Source organism: Schistocerca nitens, chromosome 6 (genome assembly GCF_023898315.1).
Source record: "Schistocerca nitens isolate TAMUIC-IGC-003100 chromosome 6, iqSchNite1.1, whole genome shotgun sequence".
NCBI classification, from domain to species: domain Eukaryota; kingdom Metazoa; phylum Arthropoda; class Insecta; order Orthoptera; family Acrididae; genus Schistocerca; species Schistocerca nitens.
Window position 1 is genome coordinate 447862920 of NC_064619.1, and position 23302 is coordinate 447886221.

The 23302-nt window shown below is 44.0% G+C and overlaps 1 protein-coding gene across 2 annotated transcripts in view; it reads right to left on the reverse strand.

The window, feature by feature from the left end:
• LOC126262242 (semaphorin-1A) overlaps positions 1 to 23302 on the reverse strand; it is a 923656-nt gene that overhangs the window by 229941 nt on the left and 670413 nt on the right. For both annotated transcript variants that reach the window (XM_049958718.1, XM_049958717.1), the window contains exon 4: positions 8520 to 8565. In XM_049958718.1, the coding sequence (XP_049814675.1) occupies positions 8520 to 8565 (46 nt within the window). The remainder of the gene's footprint in view (positions 1 to 8519; positions 8566 to 23302) is intronic.

Sequence of the window (23302 nt, forward strand, 5' to 3'; positions counted from 1 at the left end):
CGTCGCACCAAGACGTCTAGAAACGGCTTGCGGCTTGCGACTTTCTTTCTCCACCTCCAAAGTCAATTTTATTTTTTCATGTATGAAGTTCCGATGTTAATGGAACTCTCGGGGACTGTCCACACTATGAGGCCAAAATATAACAGTGTCGTCAACGTATCGCCAAAATACTGTTTGTTATATCGAAGAGATGAGCTTTCACCGTGGAGGACGCGCAGACCAGCGCACTGACTTAACAGCAGAAACGCATGCGCAATGCCAACTAGGACACCACTCACATGTCGGCAGGACCTTAAATAGTGGAGCTCAATGTACTGCTCGTGAGCATTCGCCTGAAGATGGCTAGAAGACTCAGCGCCGAAGTATCGTACCAGAAAGTTAAGACATCCGGCAGTTCTTTCGGAATTTTGTAGAACAGGAAAGTTTTAAATTTCAAACACCAACTTACTGGCTACCAACTCTACGTCATATCACTCCGTCAGAACTCACAAGGCAGTTCCGATTCTACTTCAAGTATTACATCTGACAGGCTAAAATCAAGTTAAACAACAATAAAAACTGCTGCAGAAGTTCCTGGTGATGAACTTGATATGGGTTAAATCATAAATGGGAGCAGACATGAATCCACCGGGTACCACCAAATGTACAAACCGACCTAAACACCCGCAGTAAACCAGCAGGCTTCAACCTGCCCCAACGTACACGGAAGACAGTTAACAAAATCCGCAAAAACTAACGAGTATGTAAGGACTTACTCCGCAAAAGGGTAAAAGTGCCTGACCCATTTTGCAGTCGCCAGAGCATTCAACACATCGTGCAAAAGTACTTTAGCCAGTCAGTGCAAGAAACTTCCTGTCACTGACCCCGAATGCTGTTAACTAGATTGGGAAACTGTTAAATTTAATATTATAAACTAGTGCAGCATATGTGTAAGATATTTTCAGTCTACGTTTCACCACTGTTTTATGTATAACAGTGTACAATAACATAATGCGTTTCGCCACACGCTAAATAAATACACTCCTGGAAATTGAAATAAGAACACCGTGAATTCATTGTCCCAGGAAGGGGAAACTTTATTGACACATTCCTGGGGTCAGATACATCACATGATCACACTGACAGAACCACAGGCACATAGACACAGGCAACAGAGCATGCACAATGTCGGCACTAGTACAGTGTATATCCACCTTTCGCAGCAATGCAGGCTGCTATTCTCCCATGGAGACGATCGTAGAGATGCTGGATGTAGTCCTGTGGAACGGCTTGCCATGCCATTTCCACCTGGCGCCTCAGTTGGACCAGCGTTCGTGCTGGACGTGCAGACCGCGTGAGACGACGCTTCATCCAGTCCCAAACATGCTCAATGGGGGACAGATCCGGAGATCTTGCTGGCCAGGGTAGTTGACTTACACCTTCTAGAGCACGTTGGGTGGCACGGGATACATGCGGACGTGCATTGTCCTGTTGGAACAGCAAGTTCCCTTGCCGGTCTAGGAATGGTAGAACGATGGGTTCGATGACGGTTTGGATGTACCGTGCACTATTCAGTGTCCCCTCGACGATCACCAGTGGTGTACGGCCAGTGTAGGAGATCGCTCCCCACACCATGATGCCGGGTGTTGGCCCTGTGTGCCTCGGTCGTATGCAGTCCTGATTGTGGCGCTCACCTGCACGGCGCCAAACACGCATACGACCATCATTGGCACCAAGGCAGAAGCGACTCTCACCGCTGAAGACGACACGTCTCCATTCGTCCCTCCATTTACGCCTGTCGCGACACCACTGGAGGCGGGCTGCACGATGTTGGGGCGTGAGCGGAAGACGGCCTAACGGTGCGCGGGACCGTAGCCCAGCTTCATGGAGACGGTTGCGAATGGTCCTCGCCGATACCCCAGGAGCAACAGTGTCCCTAATTTGCTGGGAAGTGGCGGTGCGGTCCCCTACGGCACTGCGTAGGATCCTACGGTCTTGGCGTGCATCCGTGCGTCGCTGCGGTCCGGTCCCAGGTCGACGGGCACGTGCACCTTCCGCCGACCACTGGCGACAACATCGATGTACTGTGGAGACCTCACGCCCCACGTGTTGAGCAATTCGGCGGTACGTCCACCCGGCCTCCCACATGCCCACTATACGCCCTCGCTCAAAGTCCGTCAACTGCACATACGGTTCACGTCCACGCTGTCGCGGCATGCTACCAGTGTTAAAGACTGCGATGGAGCTCCGTATGCCACGGCAAACTGGCTGACACTGACGGCGGCGGTGCACAAATGCTGCGCAGCTAGCGCCATTCGACGGCCAACACCGCGGGTCCTGGTGTGTCCGCTGTGCCGTGCGTGTGATCATTGCTTGTACAGCCCTCTCGCAGTGTCCGGAGCAAGTATGGTGGGTCTGACACACCGGTGTCATTGTGTTCTTTTTTCCATTTCCAGGAGTGTAGATCACTTCAAATGGTTCAAATGGCTCTGAGCACTATGGGACTCAACTGCTGAGGTCATTAGTCCCCTAGAACTTAGAACTAGTTAAACCTAACTAACCTAAGGACATCACAAACATCCATGCCCGAGGCAGGATTCGAACCTGCGACCGTGGCTGTCTTGCGGTTCCAGACTGCAGCGCCTTTAACCGCACGGCCACTTCGACCGGCTATAAATAGATCACTCAATCACATTAAAACAGCAGAGAGATTCTGATGACTTTCAAACTGCATCTGGAATATTAATTAATTTCCTTGTTCTGTTCCTCTACTGCTCAACTAGTAGGTGAATCACCAATTTTTTAATCAATCACAATAATTTCAACAGTCACTGTTGCACTGTACTATAATAGATATCTCTCTCTCTAACACACATGAACCGCGGAAATCAAAGATTACCGAGTATTATTACTTGTCACAGTAATGGCTTTGATATGTATATCACTCTGTGTTTCCATTCTTATGACAGTTTTATTCAAGTCATTGTGGGAAATAAAACGATATTAATTCAAAGTGCAGATTGCAGTCTGGTTCACGAGTAATAAATCAGCTTCAGTCCGGAACCGCGAGACTGCTACGGTTGCAGGTTCGAATCCTGCCTCGGGCATGGATGTGTGTGATGTCCTTAGGTTAGTTAGGTTTAAGTAGTTCTAAGTTCTAGGGGACTGATAACCACAGCAGTTGAGTCCCATAGTGCTCAGAGCCATTTGAGCCATTTTCAATAAATCACATGATATCAGTTATAGTCAGCTTGTTCATTGCAAGGCCTAATTAAGTAGTGTAGAAGAGAGTGTCATACCTGGACGATAGTGTGCTAAGGAATACATGATCTTTCGTGGCCGGTGTTTCAATTTGGTGGTTGCTTATAGAATCACACGAAGGAATGCACTATAGATACCGCTGTGTAAGCAGTTTTCGACATTTTCTACTGTTTCTGTTGTTGTGAGACACGAGGCAGTGTTTTGCGTAGCGTTTGTAAATATTACAAGTTCTACATATTTTGCTGCCGTATTATGCGATCATGTACAGTGCGTGTCAAAAATGTCTCTGAGCACTATGGGACTCAACTGCTGTGGTCATAAGTCCCCTAGAACTTAGAACTACTTAAACCTAACTAACCTAAGGACATCACACACATCCATGCCCGAGGCAGGATTCGAACCTGCGACCGTAGCGGTTCACGGTGAGTAAAATTCTATATATTTTTGAAACTAGTTACATAAAGTATGACGATTAAGCCTTACATCGCCGGTCATGCACCATGTAGCACGTTGAAAGGGAAGGTTTCCTACCATATTTGCAAATTAACTGAGTCTCAAAATTTTCTCTATCTCGAAACTGGAAATTGGTGTTACTTGCCAGTAGCTTCTATTTGAAAATGTTTTTTAACTTTTAACTGTTTCTTTTTAATTTTTTTATATATATATAACGCTACTTCTTAGATTGAATTCACATACTGATTATTGGTGTGTAGTAGATTAATAATGTAACAGAACTATTTATAACTTTTTCTCGATTGCCATTCTTTTAAATTTGAATAAAATACTTGATCCTAAGTACACGGCTATGATGCTGTATATTGGAACAGTTGCCGGCCGGAGTGGCCGTGCGGTTCTGGGCGCTACAGTCTGGAACCGAGCGACCGCTACGGTCGCAGGTTCGAATCCTGCCTCGGGCATGGATGTGTGTGATGTCCTTAGGTTAGTTAGGTTTAAGTAGTTCTAAGTTCTAGGCGACTGATGACCTCAGAAGTTAAGTCGCATAGTGCTCAGAGCCAGCCATTTGAAACAGTTCTTCACATTTGGAAAAACCTTACTTTCGAGAGTAATTTTGTAATTTCAAAAAAGGACTGCAGTACATATAGAATGAATGCTATCATTTACAAATTAAATAAGAAATTACATTAAACTTCAATTACAGGGTTAGCAAGAGGCGGAAGTCTGAAAACAGCTTAGTGTACAAGACTCTCCTCTGCGTCAGAGACAGCTTCAGTTGAACACAAAGTGTTAATCAAGACCTTTATGTTACTCTTACCTGAAATAGCTGGAGACCGTCGCGGATGTTACCGCTTTCCATATACAAGATGAAGATGGAGAAAGCGAAATACCGGGTGATCAAAAAGTCAGCATAAATTTGAAAACTGAATAAATCACGGAATAATGTAGATAGAGAGGTACAAATTGACACACATGCTTGGAATGACATGGGGTTTTGTTAGAACCAAAAAAATACAACAGTTCAAAAAATGTCAGACAGATGGCGCTTCATCTGATCAGAATAGTAATAATTAGCATAACAAAGAAAGACAAAGCAAAGATGATGTTCTTTACAGAAAATGCTCAATATGTTCACCATCATTCCTCAACAATAGCTTCAGTCGAGGAATAATGTTGTGAAAAGCACTGTAGAGCTTGTCCGGAGTTATGGTGAGGCATTGGCTTCGGATGTTGTCTTTCAGCATCCCTAGAGATGTCGGTCGATCACGATACACTTGCGACTTCAGGTAACCCCAAAACCAATAATCGCACGGACTGAGGTCTGGGGACCTGGGAGGCAAGCATGACGAAAGTGGCGGCTGAGCACACGATCATCACCAAACGACGCGCCAAGAGATCTTTCACGCGTCTAGCAATATGGGCTGGAGCGCCATCCTGCATAAACATCGTACGTTCCAGCAGGTGTGTATCAGCCAGGCTAGGATGATGCGATTCTGTAACATTCAGCTCCTTTTATACACGATTGTCATGCGCAGTCACTGACGTTTAGCTGTCCAGCGCCATCTGTCGGATATTTTGTGAACTTTTTTTGTTCTAATAAAACCCCATGTCATTCAAAGCATCTGTGTCAATTTTTACCTCACTATGTACATTATTACGTGGTTTATTAAGTTTTCAAATTTATATTGACTTTTTGATCACCCGGTATACAAATTTGAGATTGGAAACACTGGTCCGGAATGACTGGGTATAATGTTACAAGCGAAAATATACTGTTGGTCTACTGAGAATGAAAAAGATGCTTTCTGCAGTAATTTCAATCGTTGGCACATATTTTTCTAGGTTATAAATCTACAACTGCTGTTCAAAACGGCGCCTCCCAGCTTCTAAGAGGTAAATCATGTCTTCTGTCGTATCTGCTCTAATAACTCTTATGTCATTCGAACAATATCACAGATAGCGAGATTCTTTCTCAAATCATGTCTCGTATACACGACGTTTTCACTATTACCCCTATAGAAGTAATCAAAGTGATCCAAAAATGGAAACGTGTTAGCCACGACACCGGACCTCGCCATTCCACCTATCAGGAATGTCTGACGACGGTATCCATTACCAAGATGCCCAAAGTTAGCTGGGTACTGTAATGTTTTCAGGGGAATGGGAGTTGTTTCAGATGACTATAAGTCTTTTCACTTACTGTCGGCAAGCGTTCTCTATCATGTTGCAATTTTCGTGAAGTGAGGTATTAATGGTTCATTTGTATTTACAAATGCGTGTGATTCTGTAACATCCAAGTCAACTTTGAGACACACTATACACTTTCGATGTTTTGTAGAGTTTATATCAATCATTTTAGATTTGCAGCACCATGTATTTCACGGGAACATTTATAGAAACGTATACTGAAATTCAAAATGTAGTTTTGTAAATTAACTGTGTAAAATATAACTATTTAACAGAATTCCTTTTATCTCTTTTAAATGTAGATCTTTGATAATCACGCGACCTTCGGCTTTCGGTACAAGTTATCAAGTAGATTGGAAAGGACTCAGTGTCAAGCCCGAATTGCGAAGTAAATTTATTTGTGGTAGTTTTTATGAACTTTTTTAATATGTGACATACAACCGCTTGAAGAGGTAAATTCTATGGCGCACAGCCCGTGACAGGAGGGGGGAGGGCTGCCGGCCCTTCGCCCTATCGCCTTTTATCCCCGAACCGGGCGAGATGGCTCAGTGATTAGCACTGTGGGTTCGCATTCGGAAAGACGATGGTTCAAATGTGCGTCCGGCCACCCCGATTTAAGTTTTCCGCGAGTTCCCTAAATTGATCCTTTCCTTCGAAAGGACATGAGCGATTCCCTTCCCCTCCTTTCAGCAAGAGGAGCGCGGGTTGGTGCTAGGAGGACAGAATGTATTCGTTTTGCGGATGATATGGTGTTATTGGCAGAAAGCGAAAGAACTGTGAATGGAATGTTAAAAAAATTTAAACGAGACCTGTGAGGGATTCGGAACGAGAATTAATAAGAAAAAGACAAAATCTATGGTGATAAGTGCAAGAAAAGTAAGAACAACTACAAAGTTAGGGCAGGAAGCTGTAGAACAAATTAGTGATTTAAAATATCTGGGAAGCGTAATTACGGAACAAAGAAGACGCAATAATGAGGTGAAAACTAGTATAGCAATTGCCAAAGAGGTTTTTAATAGGAAGAGGTTTCTATGCGGGTGCATGGACAGGGACCTGAGAAAAAGACTGGCGAAATGCTTTATATGGAACGTAGCATTATACCGAACTAATAATGGACACTGACAAAAGAGCAAGAATGAAGAACAGAAGCATTTGAGGTGTGGCTTTGGAGGAGGATAGAAGGGATAAAATGGCAAACAAAGTGAGAAATAAGGTGGTGTTGAGAAGAGTAGAAGAAAGCGAGAAATTTTAAAGACAATAGGAAGAGGAAACACAACTGACTTGGACACTGGATGAGAAGAGAGTGTTTACTGATGGGTGCTACGGAAGGAATGCTGAATGGAAGCAGAGGACACACAAGATTACAAACAGTGAATAGTGTAAAGATAGGAAACAGTTATGAGAAAACGAACAGGGTAGAAAATGACAGGACTGCATGGACACCTGCCCTTGGGCAGAGCTCCGATGATGATGATGATGCGATCCTAAGTTCCGTCTCTAAAAATGGCTCTGAGCACTATGGGACTTAACTGCTGTGGTCATCAGTCCCCTACAACTTAGAACTACTTCAACCTAACTAACCTAAGGACATCACACACATCCATGCCCGAAGCAGGATTCGAACCTGCGACCGTAGCGGTCGCGCGGTTCCAGACTGTAGCGCTTAGAACCGCTCCGCCACTCCGGCCGGCAGTTCCGTCTCTAATGACCTCACTGTCGACGGGACGTTAAACTCTGAATCTTCCTTTTTATCCCCGGGAAAATATCCCCAGTACTAATTTGACAGCAGAATGTGTGGGGCTGAGGCCGTCCTGGAGGGACTGGAACGACGAAAAGTCTTCCGTATCCGGAACTGAACCCGAGACCTCCAGCGACGAAGTCCAGGGCTCCACCAACTAGATTGTCACGGCCACGAAACTCAACCGTTTGTTAGAATAAATTGCACTCCTGTTGATTTTTCATGTACAGGTGGGAACTAGCAGAATGTGGCAGTGTCCATCATGCTGGATCTGCACACACGCACAAAGGTCAAGCGGAATAATGTACAACGAAGTGGAGCTTCGTCTATCAGGAACATCGGTACAATTAAACGTGAGAAAAATAGGTGTGGATGTTTCAAGCAGTCATTGGCTATTCCTACTAACTATGTACATAATAGATCAGTTTACTACATCACATAAGCGATTCGTTGGTGTTCGTATTACACTGCCACAGTTTTCTGACACACAGTTTTGATTCCTAGTGGCTTCACGAGCAGGGTTTCTCGTATCTCACACTAATTCATCTATTTTTCCATCAATACCCTTTAGATGCACAGTCCGACTCTTTCGAATGAAGAAACTTAAGTGAACCATGCAGATTAGGCAGATACTTTTCACTTCACACAATTCTAAAGCAGCTAAATTTTTCTTTTTTGCGTGTCAGCGTTGCAGAAAAAGAAAAAAAAAACCCGGTACGTTTTGCAGGGGAAGCGATTCATTTCAGAATGGTAAATTAACTAAAAAATTAGTCGCCTCACTGTAAAGAAAGCTGCGCTGAAGCGTTTCAGCAAGCCATTGACGGACAAATTTCTTTAACGAGGTGATATTACATGTGTCGAACTAGAAGATGGGGTGAAGTAGCGCGAAGACACTCACCTGCGTCTCGGACAGGTCGACCAGGCTGAGGTTGTGCACCAGGTTCCTGAAACAAACAACAGGCACTTAGGTAAGTTGTGCAGCAGAGAATATCAAATCTGGAACAGTGCTGTATATCAATAAGTGTGGCAAATTGTTGTTTTGTTGTAATGCCCCACTACAAACGTAACATGACAGGTGAAGAATTTATTTCGTTTTTTGTCTAACACATTCAGTTTCATATGTTCTGTGAGCATAAAATACAGCGTGAATCTGGACTCCGTCACAAACTTTCAGAGACGTTACTAAGGACCAAAACACGAAAATCGCTAGTAAGTACGAGCTCTAAAATGCATACCTCAAGAGCTAAAAGCCCTTGTTCATCTTTGATACTGTGAAATACATCTCTTCTGCTGAAAGCTCTTTGCTTTTCACGTTTTGGGAGAAGGTAATATGGACCAAAACATGGAAAAACGTCCAACAAACGGGAGCTCTAAAAAGTACAGTTTAGAAGCTATGCATACTACTTCAGTAGAAGAGATGTGTTTCACAGTAGCGAAGACGGACAAGTGCTAACTGCTCTTAAGATATGCGTTTTAGAGCCCATATTTATTAGACATTATTTAATGCTACAGGCATGAAACACCGGCATGGTGCTAATGAAAAATAGGCGACAAATAGGCGGAAACAATCTTAAATACATGGTGTACTAGTTTATGATGAGTAAGAGACAGGAAGTTTCTTTGCATTGACTGGGTATCATGTTAAAGTACACTCCTGCATGACATGTTGCATGGTCTGGGGTGCCTCACTGTAAGTCTAAGATGAATCGGGCACTTTTTTCTGTTTGAGAAATAAGTGCTTGCATAGTCCATAGTTCATGCGGATTCTATTAAAGTCTTCCACGTACGTCGGAACAAATTGATGCCTGCTGGTTTAGTGTGGTTATTAGGTCGGTATGTATTTCTGGTGGGACTAGTTGGATCCATATTTGTTCCCTTTCATGATGTAACCCATATCAAATTCATGAACAACTGCTGCAGCAGTATTTATTGGTGTCTGTCTGGATTTAAGCCCGTTAGACGTAACATTTGGAATATGATAGGAACTTATGTAACAAAGCTTCGTACTTCCGAGCCCTGCTAGAGAGAGATGGCTTAGGCTTGGGAGCCAGTAAGGTGATGTTTCTTTTTAGACAGTCTGTGTTCGTACTCTGAAAGTTTGTCAGTGGAGTTCTGGTCCCCTATGTTATAGTAACATACACTATCTGACCATTAGATGCCACTCTGTGGCAGGTTCAAAATGGTTCAAATGGCTCTGAGCACTTTAGGACTCAACATCTGAGGTCATCAGTCCCCTAGAACTTAGAACAACTTAAACCTAACTAACCTAAGGACATCACACAGATCAATGCCCGAGGCAGGATTCGAACCTGTGACCGTAGCGGTCGCGCGGTTCCAAACTGTAGCGCCTAGAACCGCTTGGCCACACCGGCCGGCTCTGTGGCAGGGTGCATTGTCATGTTGATGGTGTCATCGTCTCCGAACTGATTCATAACCGTACGCAGTACGCAATGATGGAAAATATATTCATATCTTTCTGATCTGCAGTCTCCAGCTAAAAGACGATACCACAAAAAAACAAAACTTGCGTGATTAACGGACAGCTGGCGCATACAACTTACCTCCCTTAGGTTAACTGACGGCAGCGGTTACGAGAGGCGCATCAGGCAAGAGGCAATTTGCCAAATCACGTAAACAGCACACACCTTATTACATGTTCAGCGTTAGGACGGAGATTTTGTAACTGAGGTTTGTTATATGGGATATGATCAACTTCCTAATTTCTAGTTACTTTTGAGATGGTCTTCCGATGATTCTCGAAATATACACATAAGCGACAAAGAAATTGGTATAGGCACGCGTATTCAAATACAGAGATATGTAAACAGGCAGAATATGGCGCCGCTGTCGGCAACGCCTATATAAGAGAGCAAGAGTCTGGCGCAGTTGTTAGATTGGTTACTGCTGCTACAATGGCAGGTTGTCAAGATGTGAGTGAGTTTGAGCGTGGTCTTACAGTCGGGGCATGAGCGATGGGACACAGCATCTTCGAGGTAGCGATATTGTGGGGATTTTCCGGTACGGCCATTTCAAGAGGGTACCGTGAATATCAAGAATTCGGTATAACATCAAATCTCCCATATCGCTGTGGCCGGAAAACGATCTTGCAAGAACGGGACCAACGAAGACTGAAGAGAGAAATTCAACGTGACAGAAGTGCAACCCTTCCGCAAATTGCTGCAGCTTTCAATACAGGGCTATCAACAAATATCAGCGTGCGAACCATTTAACGAAACATCATCGATATGGGCTTTTGGAACCGAAGTCCCAATCGTGTATCCTTGATGACTGCATGCCACAAATCTAGGCGCTCAGTCCGGAACCGCGCGACTGCTACGGTCGCAGGTTCGAATCCTGCCTCGGGCATGGATGTGTGTGATGTCCTTAGGTTAGTTAGGTTTAAGTATTTCTAAGTTCTAGGGGACTGATCACCACAGATGTTAAGTCCCATAGTGCTCAGAGCCATTTGAACCATTTTTTTTGCATGCCACAAAGCTTTTCGCCTAACCTGGGCCCGTCAGCGCCTACATTGGACTGTTGATGACTGCAAACATGCTGTCTGGTCGGACGAGTCTCGTTTCAAATTGTATCGAGCGGATGGACGTTTACGGGTATAGAGACGACCTCATGAATCCATGGGCCCTGCATGACAGCAGGGGACTGTTCAAGCTGGTGGAGGCTCTGTAATGGTGTATGGCGTGTGCAGTTTGAGTAATATGGGAACCCTGATGTGTGTAGATACGACTCTGACAGGTGACACGTACGTAAGCATCATGTTTGATCACCTGCATCCATTCATGTCCATTGTACATTCCGACGGACTTGGGCAATTCCAGCAGGACAATGCGACACCCCACACGTCCAGAATTGCGACAGAGTGGCTCCAGGAACACTCTTCTGAGTTTAAACTCTTCCTCTGGCCACCAATCTCCCCAGACATGAACATTATTGAGCATATTCGGGCTGCCTTGCAGCGTGTCGTTCAGAAGAGATCTCCACCCCCTCGTACTCTTACGGATTTATGGACAGCCCTGCAGGATTCATTGTGTCAATTACCTCCAGCACTATTTCAGATATTAGTCGATATGAGCCAAGCTTTATTTTAATTCAAAGTTTTCTTAATTATAAACTAATTTTCATTGAAATTATTGGTTGAATAACAACAATAAGCGTTCAGTTTAAAGACTAATCATGAAGTACCAGCAATTCCAGACACATTAAAAGATAGTGGTTCATAACTTTTACGTTGTGTGTCATTCTGCGTTTATCTGATTTCGCATGGCGTCAAACTTGTGTGTATATTTATGTACGAATATTGATATAATGTGTGTTTAAACAGACCATCTGAAGTTAATTAGGGCACAGCACAATCTTTAATACTAAGCGCTGATACGTTCTAACGATTGCGTTTTGATAAGTGATTGCTTATTTCAGTTACTATCGTTAAGCTGGTTTAGTACTTATCTTCTAAACTGACAAGCAACATGTATTTTTCAGTGTAATTTTCTTCAGACAGGAAAACGTCGAACTAGCACTCGCCATGTTATTATCATGAAGTCATAACACCTCTCTAGATTATCTGATTTGCTGTCATAATAACCAACTGGTTTAAACAGTATAGTTTGTTCGTATGGAATGAAGACTGCATTACTAAACTACTCAGTTTTTCATAATTTTTTAGACGATTTGAAACCAGTATCAGCTTCATAGCGACCGGAACTATTGGTTAATTTCATTAAACATTTTACGAACAATAACGAGTTGGTTAACGTCCTGTTTTTTGGGAGTAAGACGTATATGCTCCACACGCCGACTTATTTTACTTCGAATTGATGCCTTATTTCCGAACCAATTAGCTACGTTAACGTGGTCATGTGATTTACCAGTCAGAGTAAAGAGGACGTAACAATATGTCTAATGAAGAACAGAATCAGCAAATGTTGTGTGGGCTTTTTCTTTTCGTTACTGTTGTTTACTTTGGTTTCTGATTAAAAGAGATAATGGTTACCCTGCTAAGGGAAAGATAAGTATTCAATGAAGTTTCATAACAGGTGGTGAAAATTCAAATCGTGTAGGGCGGTACCTTTATTTCCTTTTTACCATTCGTTTATTTTGTCAAAAACGTAAACTGTCTTATTTTTTGCAGAGTGGTGAAACTGTTTCTGCTGGATGTTGTAGCTCTTATTAATTTCGTGCCTGCTAAGAAAAACGGCAGAGGATTTCAGATTCATGCAAGAAGGTTACAAGATAAATCTGACAAATCTAAAGGCTTTCAATTCAGCTAAAAACCATGGGATTACAATTAGGAACAACGTAAATTGGAACGATCACATAGCTAATGTTTCGGAGAGTGCGAACTAAAGACTGCGTTTTATTGGTAGAACACTTAGAAGATGCAATGGGTCTGTGAAAAGCGACTCTCAACACTACGCCTACCCGCGTCCTCGACTAGAGGAAGGAAGGAAATAATGGAAGAAAGAAGTAACGATCGAACGAATGAAGACCAGTATTTAATGTCCCATGCAGTACGAAGTTATTCGAGACGGGGAACAAGCTCTAATTGTCTGAAGGCTGGGGATGGATATTGGCCGTGCCCTTTCAAAGAAACAATCGCGGAATCTAGATGGAGCGATTTAGAGAAAGCACGGGAAACCCAAATAAAATCTAAATCTGGACGGCAGGAGGTGGATTCAACCGTCATCCTCCCAAATGCGAGTCCAGTGTGCTAAAAACTGCGCCAACTCTCTCTGTCTGTTGGAGTTCTGCTGCGCGGTATGGGATCCTTGCCAGAAGGACTGATGGAGGACGCTGAAAAACTTCAGAAAACGACAGCTCGTTTCGTATTATCGCGAAATAGGGGAGAGAGTGTCACGGATATGATACGCGGATTGGGGTGCAATCAATAAAACAAAGGCGTTTTACGTAGTGGCGAGATCTTTTCACGAAATTCCAATCACCGAATTTCTCCTACGAATGCGAAAATATTCGGTTGATGTATTATTTTAAGAAACACAGCAACCAGCCCCTTTTTATTTATTTTTATATATGTATGCCAAGAAGCGTTTCGAGCTTTCACCCATCTTCAGTTGGCGTAATACGGGGTGGGGCAAACAGAAGTGGCCCGGACGAGTGGACAAGAGTGGACGTGAATGTTTGCATATGTCCACACCCCGTGACACGCACATCCCTTGTACGCCCGCCATATGATCCAAACCTATTCAGAGCGTAGTGCGGACGTGTCAGTGTGAGTGGAGCAGGGGACATGGTACTCACACTGGAGCAGCGGTTGTTCTTTGTGGAAAGTTACGTGATAACGAAGTCGTGGAAACGGCGTGGTCAGTTGTTTGCTGAGAAGTTTAATGGTGTGGAGTCAAAACGCCATCAAAGAGTGCTATGCAACTATAAGCCCGAAATTGGCGTCAGACAGGATCTGTTTTTCAACATGTCAAAAAAACATTCCGAAACGTGCCCGAACACCAGAAAATGTGGCTGCTGTCCACCAGAAAATGGTTCACAGTCCTACCAAATAAACCTGACGCCTGTCGCAAGAGACCGGCATATCAGTCGATCAAGCGGACGAATACTTCAACTGGACCCAAATGCATCCCACGGAGTGTCTGTAGTTCATTCATTAAAACCAGCAGATGCTCCTCACCCCTCTAGTTTTGTGAGTGTCTGTCCACTCAGATAACAATAAATGGCTTGGACATGGATCTGTTCTTTATGTCTAATGAAGCCTCATTTCACGTAAGTGGTTATGTCAACTCACAGAATCACAGGTTCTGGGCAGCGGAGAATTCGCATAACTTCCACGAAACACCATAGCATGAGCAGAAGGTTGACGCTTGGTGTGCAGTCTCTGCACGCCGCTTTATTGGACCCATCTTATTTTATCAGACGCTGAATTTTGCGCCTAACATTGCCAACATTATGAAATCATTTGTGGCAGCATTAACGGAGAAGGAAAAGACCTACAGTTACTTCAAACAGAATGGAGCAACTGTCCATACAGCCGTAAGAACCTGCGAGGCCGTAAAAACGTTCCAGCACATTTAAAAGCACATCTTCACGCCTGACAGAGTTGTTAGCAGAAGTGGGCCTAGCTGGTCACCCAGGCCACCTGATCTGTCAGTGCGCGTGGGGAGTCCTCAGGTCTATGGTGTACCGCAGCAACCCTCATAGTCTTCAAGCACTGCATCAGAACATTTCGGATGAAACTGCAGCAATTCCAGCAGTCCCGGTTCGATGCCCCTTCAGCAACACGCCGACCAGGACCCAAGAGATGAAAGAGGCTTACTTTCAACACCTGCTACAGTCAGGTTAGTACTGTTATTTCCTTCCCTCTGCTGTGTTTCTTTGTACCCTGAAACTCTGTTCTCCGGGCCACTTTTATTTGCTCCACCCTGTACATATTTCAATCTTCAGTAAGTACAGTCCGCCCCCGGTAGCTGAGTGGTCAGCGCGACAGACTGTCAATCCAAAGGGCCCGGGTTCGATTCCCGGTTGGGTCGGAGATTTTCTCTGTGTTGTCCTAATCATCATCATTTCATCCCCATCGACGCGCAAGTCGCCGAAGTGGCGTCAAATCGAAAGACTTGCACCAGGCGAACGGTCTACCCGACGGGAGGCCCTCGTCACACGACATTTCATTTCATTTCAGTAAGTACAACGTTAAAACATCGATAGAATGTTGCGGCTAGCCTGTGCAAAATAACAATGTTGTTCAGCTAGCGAGTTGTATGTTTGCGATACATTCCCGTTTATGTATGTCGCACAAACACTATTTAATTTTTATCTTGCACACAAACAGCGCGGTAACTGCAGAGTTATATCGGAAAAGATAAAAGTTATATTTACAGAGCTCGCACGGACAGATTTAAGTGTTTGTTTTTATCACGTGCTGTTCGAGAGTGTAACGGTAGAGAAATAGTGTAAAAGTTGTTCGGCGAACCCTTTGCCAGGCACTTGGGTGGGAATTGTATAGTAGTCATGTAGATGAAGATGTATTACCTTTGTTTTTACACAAACAGGTTTCAGCACGTCATGTGTTATCTTCAGTGAGATTTTTTATTTTCTTTCTCAGATGACGCAGAAAAATAACCATGACAAGCTGTAGAGCGCCTGACAGATAGAAAACTACCGGCGTAGCAACTAATGGCATCATATCAGAAAGAAAATACACGAAAAATCTCATTGAAGATAGCACGAAGTGCTGAAACACGCTCGAGTAATAACAAAACTAATAAAGCGGTGCCTTGCATAAGGCTAAATTACTCTCCAATTAATGTAAGAAACTTCTGATCTTGCCTCACGACGATTAATGGGCAAATTTGAAGATCATCTTGGCTCGTGTGGTCAGCAGACACCTACGTATACAGCTAGACCTTGGAGCCAGGTCAAAATCTGGATAATGGCGAAACTACACACACCAGGCAAAGGATTTGTCACCCACCAGAAACATCATGCTAGTATTGTGTAACACCGCCTTTGGCTTGGATCATGGCCTACATTCGGCGAGGATAGAGCTTAGGCAATTCATTTCAATTTAGTTGCTGAAGAGCTAGTAAACCGTAAGGTATCGATAGATACATCTACTTTGAGTACCTCTATCGGTTCTCCCTTCTGCCCGTTGTTCCATATAGTCCCAGACACTTTCTATGGGATTAGCATCGGGTGATTTTGTGGGCCCATAGATGTCCGAAAGTGCGCTTCAGTGTTCTTCAAAAGAGGAACATATGCTTGCTGCGCTGTGAACACGTGTGCTGTTGTCTTAGGAATGGGAGTGCCCAAGCATACTCATTATGAAGCTGTAGAAGAAAAGTGGTCACTGAGGACGCTGAAATTAACATCATGGTTCATGTTAACGGTAACCTGAATAAGTGAACTCAAGCCATTATCTCAAAAACACACCCAAAAGAATCACAGAACCACGCTGGACACACGCCTCACTGGGCCATCCATGGTCTCGATGCCTCTAATTATCCAAAATGGGACAAAATCGCAACGCATCGGACCGTAACACAAGACTTTAAACAGCTACTGTCCTATTTTAATCTTTGTTTTGCCCACTGAAGTTTGCAGCCTTATGTGCTTTTGGAGCAATGGCCTTTTGCGAGACACCCTAATCCAGCAGCCTACTAAACGCAGTTCCATCCGCAATGTTTGTTCTGAAACTGGTTGAGATGGATCTGCGGTCATTGACAGCAACCATTCCTCTGAAGTCTGAAACCGACATTTATTGATGAGGTATTGTATTTGGTCCCTGTCTGACCTTTTTAGGACCACTGTTCATAAATGGCTCAATATTCATTGCGCAATAATATTGCGAGGAAGCAAAAGGCCACGAATGGCAAAATATTATTGTACAATCAACATGTATGCCAGTAACAAGTCAGGTACAACTCTGCTTTTGTAACGAACATGTCGGCGCTCGATGACGTAGATATTCGCGTGAATTGCGCTTTAGTTGCTTGCCTTGAAACTACAAACAGAAATTAAGCAGAACGGGCGAAATAAGTCTGAAACGCTTCCAGTAACAAATTCAGTAGCCCACATGCTCATTCACTGCAGCACAGATTCGTAAATCGTAAGGACGACTGACAAATAAGTGAAGTGTGCCATTTATCGTGTACATGTTGTGTTTTCTATATATTTCTCTACTGTAACAACTGCTACGAAGCGATTGAAACCATTATTCACGAATTCTTGATTGAAAACTAACACGATCTAATGTCCGTGGTGTGAGAACGGTTGTAAGGGAAAAAGAATGTATTTGCTGTCTGGCCAACTGATCTGATGTTAGAATGGTATCCACAATTAAAGCAACAAACCTCTATTTCACCTACCTGTGTCTAATTCACGATATAATCACACAAACTGTCAGCAAAATGTCCGTACGACCGTGTTCTGCACGGAAGATGGCATTCCGGTCAACGGACAACCACGCCAACGATGACGTCAGAGTACCTGTCAAACGGTGTGGTATTTGCTGGGTAGTCCCACAACCACAATCGCTGTGTACAGTCACAGACGATGCAGTATGGCATAGAGAAGACGCCTGCCAGACTCTGCAGTGGAGAGACGTAAAGACCAGGGCAGAGCCAACCATTTGTGACATCAGAAAGAGAAATAATCATTTGGCTGTAAGGTGGTGGTGGTTAGTGTTTAACGTCCCGTCGACAACGAGGTCATTAGAGACGGAGCGCAAGCTCGGGTTAGGGAAGGATTGGGAAGGAAATCGGCCGTGCCCTTTCAAAGGAACCGTCCCGGCATTTGCCTGAAACGATTTAGGGAAATCACGGAAAACCTAAATCAGGATGACCGGAGACGGGATTGAACCGTTGTCCTCCCGAATGCGAGTCCAGTGTGCTAACCACTGCGCCACCTCGCTCGGTTTTTACGTTCTGTATTCTTCACATTGTTTCTACTTTACTACCATCTATTTATACCGTTTTATGGCGAAATAAACGCAACCTTGCAAAAATTACGTTTGCTGCTTTAATTTTGGACACCAGTGCATTTGCCACTCCTGAAAACTGCCACAAGTAAAATAAACATTTCTGCTTTCTGCTACTGTTGACAACGAAGTATCCGGCATTTTCTTTCAAGTCACGAATTTAATTCCTCTCAAGTACCGCAAGATGCTTTAATACATCCCCCAGCACACTCCCTAATCTTTTGTCATTCACCTTTTTCAGTTATTTGCGGGTATTCATTCGGAGTGATCTGAATTTCCCTCGGTATCGGCAGGAACTGCCTTTTATTGCGCAATACTACCTTTATACTGAGTACTGCGCTATAAATACTGAACGTCTGAGGACCCTTTCATGTCCTGTTGTATGGCTTCGATTGATACATCATATCTTGCAGACACCTTGAACAGTTCGTTCAAAAGAATTAGGAGATAAGGTGTATCAACGTCCGGTATGTTAAATCTATTTTGATACAGGCGGTACTTGTGTTTTTACAGCATGGCTTGATTTCTTCGCTTTCAGTGTAGGCAACAGTTGAAATCATTCGCCATCTATTGGCTGGGATACGCATTACAGCTTCATGTGATCCGTCAGAAGAATGTGAGTACCGGTGCTCAAGTGTTTTTTTGGTGGGGTACACAGATGGCAGTTGCCATTTGTGGAGTTTGTATTCAACCAAGGACATGCAATGCGACATCTTGATGCAGTGAAAGTTGCAAGGGTGGTCTATTTGGTCCAAAAGAGATCTACTTTTGGTCGTTTTTCTGCAGATGCCAATGCTCTCCGTATGACAGGGAGACAGGTCAGTGCACAAGGCGAGTGGACAACGTCGCCGACGCACTACAGCTCCACGTGAAGAACGATATCCCGCCATCTATGCGTTGTTGCATCGTACGGATAGCGCCAGAGAGCACTGCAAGACAATCTCAGAAGGACCCTGGAGACTGTGTCTCCGATCGGACTATAATGAACAGGTTACGAGAAAGGAACTTAACGACTAAGACGTCATGTTGGAATACCCCGAGTGACACATCATCTTGCAGTTTGCCTTCAGTTCTGCCGTTCCCATGTCAACTGGCAACTCCTTCACTAACGAAACGTGTTATTCACAGACGTGTAAAGACATCCGCTGACGCCAGGTGATGGCCGTGCTCGTGTGCGGAAAACTGTGGTGAGTGATACGTGTCAAGTGTTGTCCACGAAATCTACAGATTTCCAAGTTTCTGTGATGTTGCGGGGAGGCTTCAGTGCTGACAGCTATCCGGAACTTGGTCGCCCTACCGTCAGGCAGTACATCGGACAGATCCCGTTGGACCATGTGTTGGCTGATGCAAACTGTGGTAGCCGTGAGTTCTTCCTCCTGCACGATAATGTCAGCGCCCATGTGGTGGGTGTCACCAGTGTGGCTTGCGAAGCCTGGACTTTGAAGTAATGGAATAGTTAGCAGTGAGTCCTGACCCAAACGCCACCGCGCAGGCGTAGAACACGCCTGACAGATGACTTCGTGGTCGTCCTCTCCAGGAACTCTCACGGGGTTTCAATGATACTTGTCAGGCAGTAATAAAAGCTCACAGAGGTTCTCAAAATCCCATGAAAAACATCCAGCATGACGGGATGAACGATTGTTCCCACTTTGTTTCCGACACCTGTCGATCATTTCAGTTATTTTTATGTAGACGAACGACGATGTAATGTTGTTTTGTTGTACACTTAGTTTGTAAAAGATAAAAGTATAATTTTATAACATACCCAGTCCTTAATTATTGCTCTATGGAATATGGCAGACGCCCAAAGTCATCGTCCCTAGTACTTTTGAGCAATGTATTAAAAAATAAGACAATTTCATTCACGGTGCGACCATTTACACGTTCAAAAACGATAGCTCTTTTCACAGCGACCAATCATCTTGCGTTTATTCCTTTCGCCCGCCACTTAAAGACAAGTTCCCTGCCATTATTTAGATCAGTGGTGCAGTCATGTGCTCGTTTGATGCCAGTTCTACACTATACTACAGCTTCGAGGCCACGGCGGGCGGGCAAAGACCCGGCCAGTCTCGGATTTCCTCGGTCCTTCTCGAAAGTATCCGGAACAGCGCGACATCTCATGTCGAGTACTGCGCTGTGGCATTTTTCGGTCGGCACACCTCTCTTCAGTTCTGCAGAACCCTTCGCTATTTGTTCGTGGTATGGAGCACGCTCGCAGGTACAGTGGCTGTTTGCACAAAAAGAGGCAGTCCAGCAACCTGTCGTCGCAAGCCTTTAAAAAATGAATGGTAATGAGAGAAGAGATGGACGAGAACTCTCAATATCTATCATACAGTCACATAATCGACAGGTATTGCAAATTTGCTGTGGAACGACATTTCAACACTGCACAAAAAGAACTTAAATTACTTGATGATGAAAGATGCAAGAACACGCCAATCGTACTAAACCTCCAAAAATGTCTCAGTTTACCCGGTGAGTCCGTAGTTCGTGGTATAAGGTGCGTACAGTATAACTGGCCACGCTTTCCCACCCGAGATTCCGATTAATTAAGCCAGTCCGAGCTTGAACTGACTTAGTGAGCCGCCGCATAGGAATTCTTTGTACCTGTTACGTGGAGAAGCTCTCGCAGTTTTATGTCCCCTTGCAGAGACATAGCAGCGCCGTCGGATTCTGGAAGTGCAATACTGCTGTCTATGTTTTACGTAATGAAGCTGGAAAAAGTATTTTTGTGCAAATAATTTTTACACGGGATGCCATTATAGTGCGTTTATTTAAGAAACACCGTAAAATGAATGTTGACTGTAAGCTAATAGAGTACGAGAGCATGGCCTAAATCGAAAGGCATCCTATCGAGGTCTGCCGTCTATGGAGCAGTCTGTAACTTGGGCGTAGAACTGTTATAGTTCATATAAGATCGTATGTCTTTGGTTATGCGGAAGTTATTCATTTATTAATTAATATCAACGTTTCCTAACTTTGTAAAATTACTGAAACATAAGGCTCCTCCTAATGTCTGAGTGTCAAAAGGCAACTTTTGTTAGCAAATATTTATTAATAACAATTACTTGATTCGCGCCGGAGTAAATGTACCTTGCCTCAACAGCTCTTGCTGATGTCACGAGTGATTTCTGCATCGGCACCTCACCCTGTTGGCTCTGAAAGCGCCAGATGACCAACCGCCTCTGGTAGCCAAAGTGGGAACCTACCGCTCTCTCCTCGTTACGTACTACAGTGCTGATACATTCGCGTCACCTATGTGAAATAGCAAAACTGGAAATAAAGTAAGATGCACTCTTACCTGCAAGCAGCAAAAATTTACAACGATCAACCGATGGCAGTCAACGTTCTGTCCATCAAGAAGCACTTTGTGATAAGCAGGCATCCACCGCGTGTAGAAATTGGTGGTACGAATAGTAAATTTTCTGAAGTGACACGCGTTACTCCACTATCAATTGCATGAGGTTTTAATGGAGCTGAGCAAAGAGTATGAAGACCTTATATACAGAATGAGCACAAAGTCTTGCCCTTATTATAAAAATTTATAACAGAATAACCGTTTGACATAATAAGTTACATTTGATGCCGTTACATAGGTTAGTGTTACTAGTGTTACGACCAAAAATACTTACGTTAGTAAACCTCAGCGTGTGTTCGCTTGGTAGCTTGGAGTGCATGATTTCCTGGATGAAACATTTCCGGACCAGTGGATTTGAAGGAACGGTCCAACACCCTGGTCACCTCGATCTCCAGACATTACGCCCCTTGACTTTTTTATGGGGCTATATCAAGGACAGAGTCTTCGTCACACGAGTTGCTGACGTCGACGAACTGAAGGCTAGGATACAAGCTGCTGTGGGTACTGTGACAGAACACATGTTACGAAACACCTGGCGGGAACTGGAATACCGCCTCGACATTCTCTGAGCTCTGAGCTACCAAGGGAGCACACTTTGAGGTTTACTAACATAAGTGGTCTTTTTTTTAAAAAAAAACTAGTAACACTAACCTAAGTAACGGCATCAAACAAAAATTATTATGTCTAACAGTTATTCTGTAATAAATTGTTATAATCAGGGCAAGACTTTCTGCTCACCCTGTCTTACTGTAAAGTGCGTTGTTTAAGTCAAGGGATACGTCTGGAACTATTTTTCAATTTAAAACACGCTGTAGTTGAATTTAAAAAAGAAAAAATGAAACAGGAACGCAAATTATAATATGGGGAATGGATTGCAGACCTCTCATTTTAAGTGAACTTGATTGTGCACTACGCCTATTAAGGCATTACAAGGGGAGAAACAACATATTTCTGATCTGAAGGGCATGCATTTAAAAAGAAAATCGACAGTAGAAGGGACACATCGTGATAAACACAGTCCAGTTCCTTAAGCTCACTGGCGTTATGGAAAACGTGATGTTTCAAGAATTCATTATACCCTTGAAAGAATTACGAGGATAGTTTCCGAAACGTTTTTAGGATACTGCCAATCTTACATCTGTCTTCGATCCGTTTTCCGTTTCGGCTGAAAGCGCCCCTGCGCCTGTGCAGATGTAACTTATCGATCTGCAGCATTATTCCCATTTCAAAAACAATTCCCTTTAACGTTGAAACTGTCCGGGATGTCTACATTGGTTTCCTTAGATAGTATTTCCACGTCTCCTTAAATGGGGTTGCAAAATCGCTACAATATTTTGATCAACACACATATATAAACAAAACGATTTCCGATCATGTGACAACCTGAGTCCGAAAATCTGTAATTTTCTGCGACTGTCTGCATGCCGACACTTTGTACCAGATAAAAATTGTCTTCAGCTCGCCGAAAATAATTAAATTCTGTCCCCCCCCCCCCCCCCCCCCCCGCCGCGCAGACTCAGACAACGTGGGTCGGGGAAATGTGCCAGCCAGGCTGAGCTCTACAGCACTCGTGCCAGATCACGGCCCGCGAGCCGAAACTTGGCCGCTCCTTATCTACACTGCGCTGTTTTAAGGGGAGTGCCTAATATTTTGTCAGGTTTTGAAGAGAATAGAAAGCAACGTTACTCGACTCCCGACAGATTTCTGTCCCTACACGTCCCGAAGTTTCGCATGCATTCCCATACTCGACGATTCGTGTTTGGCGTTTGCAATAGTGATTTCTAAACAGTGTTACACTACTAGAACTGCGCCTGATAAAGACGTGGCAGGCAGTGCATTACTCGCTTCTTGATGCCCGCAGGCCGGT